We start from the raw sequence: 3,082 nt of genomic DNA on the forward strand, positions 1-3,082 counted from the left end.
ACACTTAATCATAAGTAACTTTACTCATATAACTAATTCATTTTTTTCAGCTGAGCAACTCATTTATGTGCTATGCTTAGTATTAATACCCATCGTTCAAGAAGGCACTGAAGCATATGCTTAATATCATTCTTATTTAGAAAAAGTACTGAAACCCACAATCTATGGATGTGATATTCAGTAAGGCACTTAAGTACTGTTACTGTTCTCAGTTGCATTACTCATGCCAAAAGTTCTGCAATTAATACAACTGACTTCAGTAGGACTGTTCATGTACTTAATGTCATGCTTTCACTTAAGTTCCTTGCTAAATCAGAGCCTATTTTACTAGGTAGTTAAGTTAAAAGCATCTAGAGTATTATAGAAATTGCACAAAGTAGCTTTGGAATCAATACATGCAACTTCAAACTAGACTTCACATCTGAAAAGACAGTTGGTTTTTCTCACATACACTTTGTTTTTTCATAATTTTAGCCAAAGAAACTTGGATTTTCACATTTTGGAAACCTAAGAAAAAAGAAATTTGATGAATCTACAGATTACATTTGTCCTATGGATACAAGTCCAGGTGCAGCTAATGGTACTCAGAAGAGCTATGGTGGATACAAAGGACTTAGTCCACTTTCCTCTGATAAGGAATTGGACAAACTGGATCAGGTGGGACAAACAGAGTGATGTCATACTCATCCCTCATTCTCCTCATGCATTCCAAAGCTTGCAAATAACATTGTTACCATATAACAAAATATGTGCTGCATCCGCATGAACTCATTGAGAACATATGGACATTTTGAAGAGTTTTATACTGAAAATGTCACATTATCTTTCTAAGTGTAAACCTACCCATCCATCTGTAAATCCTTTTTTCAGAAACATAAAACCTTTACACTTCGAAGATCAATGTATTTTGCCTGTACAGTTGAGGGTCATGGTAAAAACATTTGGTGTTTTTACTTTTAATTTTCATAATTCATAAAATACTGCACAGGTAACTCCTTTTTATCTTTGTAAGTGGCTTATGATGTAATAAATTTATTCAGACTACTTTGTACAGAGCTATCAGGAGACTTCAGTCTCAAAAACTGGACTGTATATTTTTAATAGACTTGTTAGTAGAAGAGAGCAACAGTTTCACTCTTCATGCATACATACATGTATGAATTAATTATGCTTAAGCAGTATATGTAAAAGATGCACCACTAATGAACACTATTATCATTGAAATAATAAAATAATACTTGAATAAGTCCATTTTGCTATGTATGTAGTGATCCCTTTCTTTTGGTAATAGAATTGAGTTTATATGCCATACCTCTAAGTAGTCAAAGGCTGAAACCATGACAACTTTTTGACATCTTCACTGTGAAAGTCTGTACAAAGTGATGAAAACCTTCAAAAAGGAGCTACTGGGTACTTGTATAGACTCTGCAGAGCACAAAAGCCAACCGAGGCAGACCTTTGCCTAGTATAAATTGTCATAACTCCATCTATTGTAGTGGATCAGTGACATTTTACACCAGCTGAAGATCTGACTTGGAAGCACTTTTCTCTCTGGAGCAGAAAGCAGTTAATGATCACAAAATTGAAAAGACTAACTGCAACCATTTTTCACCTGCATGATTTTACCACATCTAACATCTCATTTTTGCTCATCTGAAATGTAGTGTCTTACTTAATCTTTTTTTTTTATTTAATGGATGTTTTGCACTGCACTATTTAGAGGAGGCAGGTGAAATGAATGCTTTTTGTAAAGGCAATATGGTTCTTATTTGGGATCTCTTATGTTAGTGTTTTCAGAATAAAATATTAAGCATACAATGGAAATGAAAGCGGATCAAAACCTAATAGAGTTAAATGTCTAATATCACTAATCTAAATGTAGTTTGATCCTTTTTAGTGACTGAAGGGATAAGAAATGTCCAATTACCTAGAAAACAGTAGCAAGTGAGTGCATTTACCAATACTCATGACCCCCATTTCAGTTACTCAGTACAATTGTAGAAGTTGAACCAAATACATCTAACATTAAAGCCTGATGAAATTCCACCTTCAGTTAAACAAATGACATGGAGAGTACATAGGTAAGAGTGTACGTAGACATGCTTGTCTAGTGAAGAATTAGTGCTTTTAATGAATAACAAATGAACCCCTTGACATTGTAGGCCATCTGACATCATGAAGATTGATATCCTTTTATTAGAATCAGCAAGACAGCATGCTGGGTTTTTGTATTGCCTGTCTAGTAGGAATGCACCACACAAGTTATTAAATACATCTTGAAATGCTTCTGAATGTTGTGACTATGACTGTAACAAGTGCCTAATTTAGGAATATATCAATAGGTTCACATGAAATACAATGCTAACTCTGTGGAATATATTTACCAGCTGATCAAGAACACCGGTTCTCTTGATGAGAAATCTGTCTTCCTGTCATTACTGCATTTTTATAGTATTATAAGGCGTGTTGGCATGGTGATTTTTTCCCCCTTTTGATTTGTGAGTTTTTGTATATTTTTGTTACTTTTTATAATATTCAGAGTAGCAATTTATTATGCCAAGATTTTCTTTTTCTCAAGTCAGGGACACCTTCCAAAGATGCATATAGAGTCTAAATAAAATTGTAGCCATTGTCTTATTTGATCAAGTTGCTGAATGCTTTTACAGATGGAACATTCAGAAGGAACGGTAATGCAAATAGGGGCTCTTTCTCAAGGCATAAACAATCTCACGGTACGTATCAACTTGCACTTGCTTTAAAAGACACAAATATATCTTGCCAAAATTTGGGAAAATGTAGTCATTCCAGGTAGAGGTAACCCAATGTATCAGTCCATATTGTATCGGCATTGATAAAAGGAAAATTGACATTATTGGTAATCAGCTTTTTTTGGCTGATGTGGTTGACAGTGTCACCAATAATGTCACAGAATGCATGCAGACAGCCCAGCAGCTTGGAGAGCAGCATCCATCTGGTAAGAGTGTTGGACAGGAAGGAGCGGAAGGGAGGGAAGGGGGTGAGGGGACAGATTGAGGCCCCTGTGATGAGGGAGGGAGTGGGGCTGGGGTTGGGGCTGGGCATG

The 3,082-nt window shown here is 35.6% G+C and overlaps 1 protein-coding gene across 6 annotated transcripts in view; it reads left to right on the plus strand.

The window, feature by feature from the left end:
- The window catches only part of PPFIBP2 (PPFIA binding protein 2), a 223,748-nt gene that overhangs the window by 214,941 nt on the left and 5,725 nt on the right, over positions 1–3,082 (plus strand). For all 6 annotated transcript variants that reach the window (XM_019519541.1, XM_019519543.1, XM_019519542.1 and 3 more), the window contains one exon: positions 475–2,732. In XM_019519541.1, coding sequence (XP_019375086.1) covers positions 475–675 — 201 coding nt within the window. In that variant the 3' untranslated portion in view covers positions 676–2,732. The remainder of the gene's footprint in view (positions 1–474; positions 2,733–3,082) is intronic.

Source organism: Gavialis gangeticus, unplaced genomic scaffold (assembly GCF_001723915.1).
Source record: "Gavialis gangeticus isolate Ggan-Ray unplaced genomic scaffold, GavGan_comp1, whole genome shotgun sequence".
Taxonomy (NCBI): Eukaryota; Metazoa; Chordata; order Crocodylia; family Gavialidae; genus Gavialis; species Gavialis gangeticus.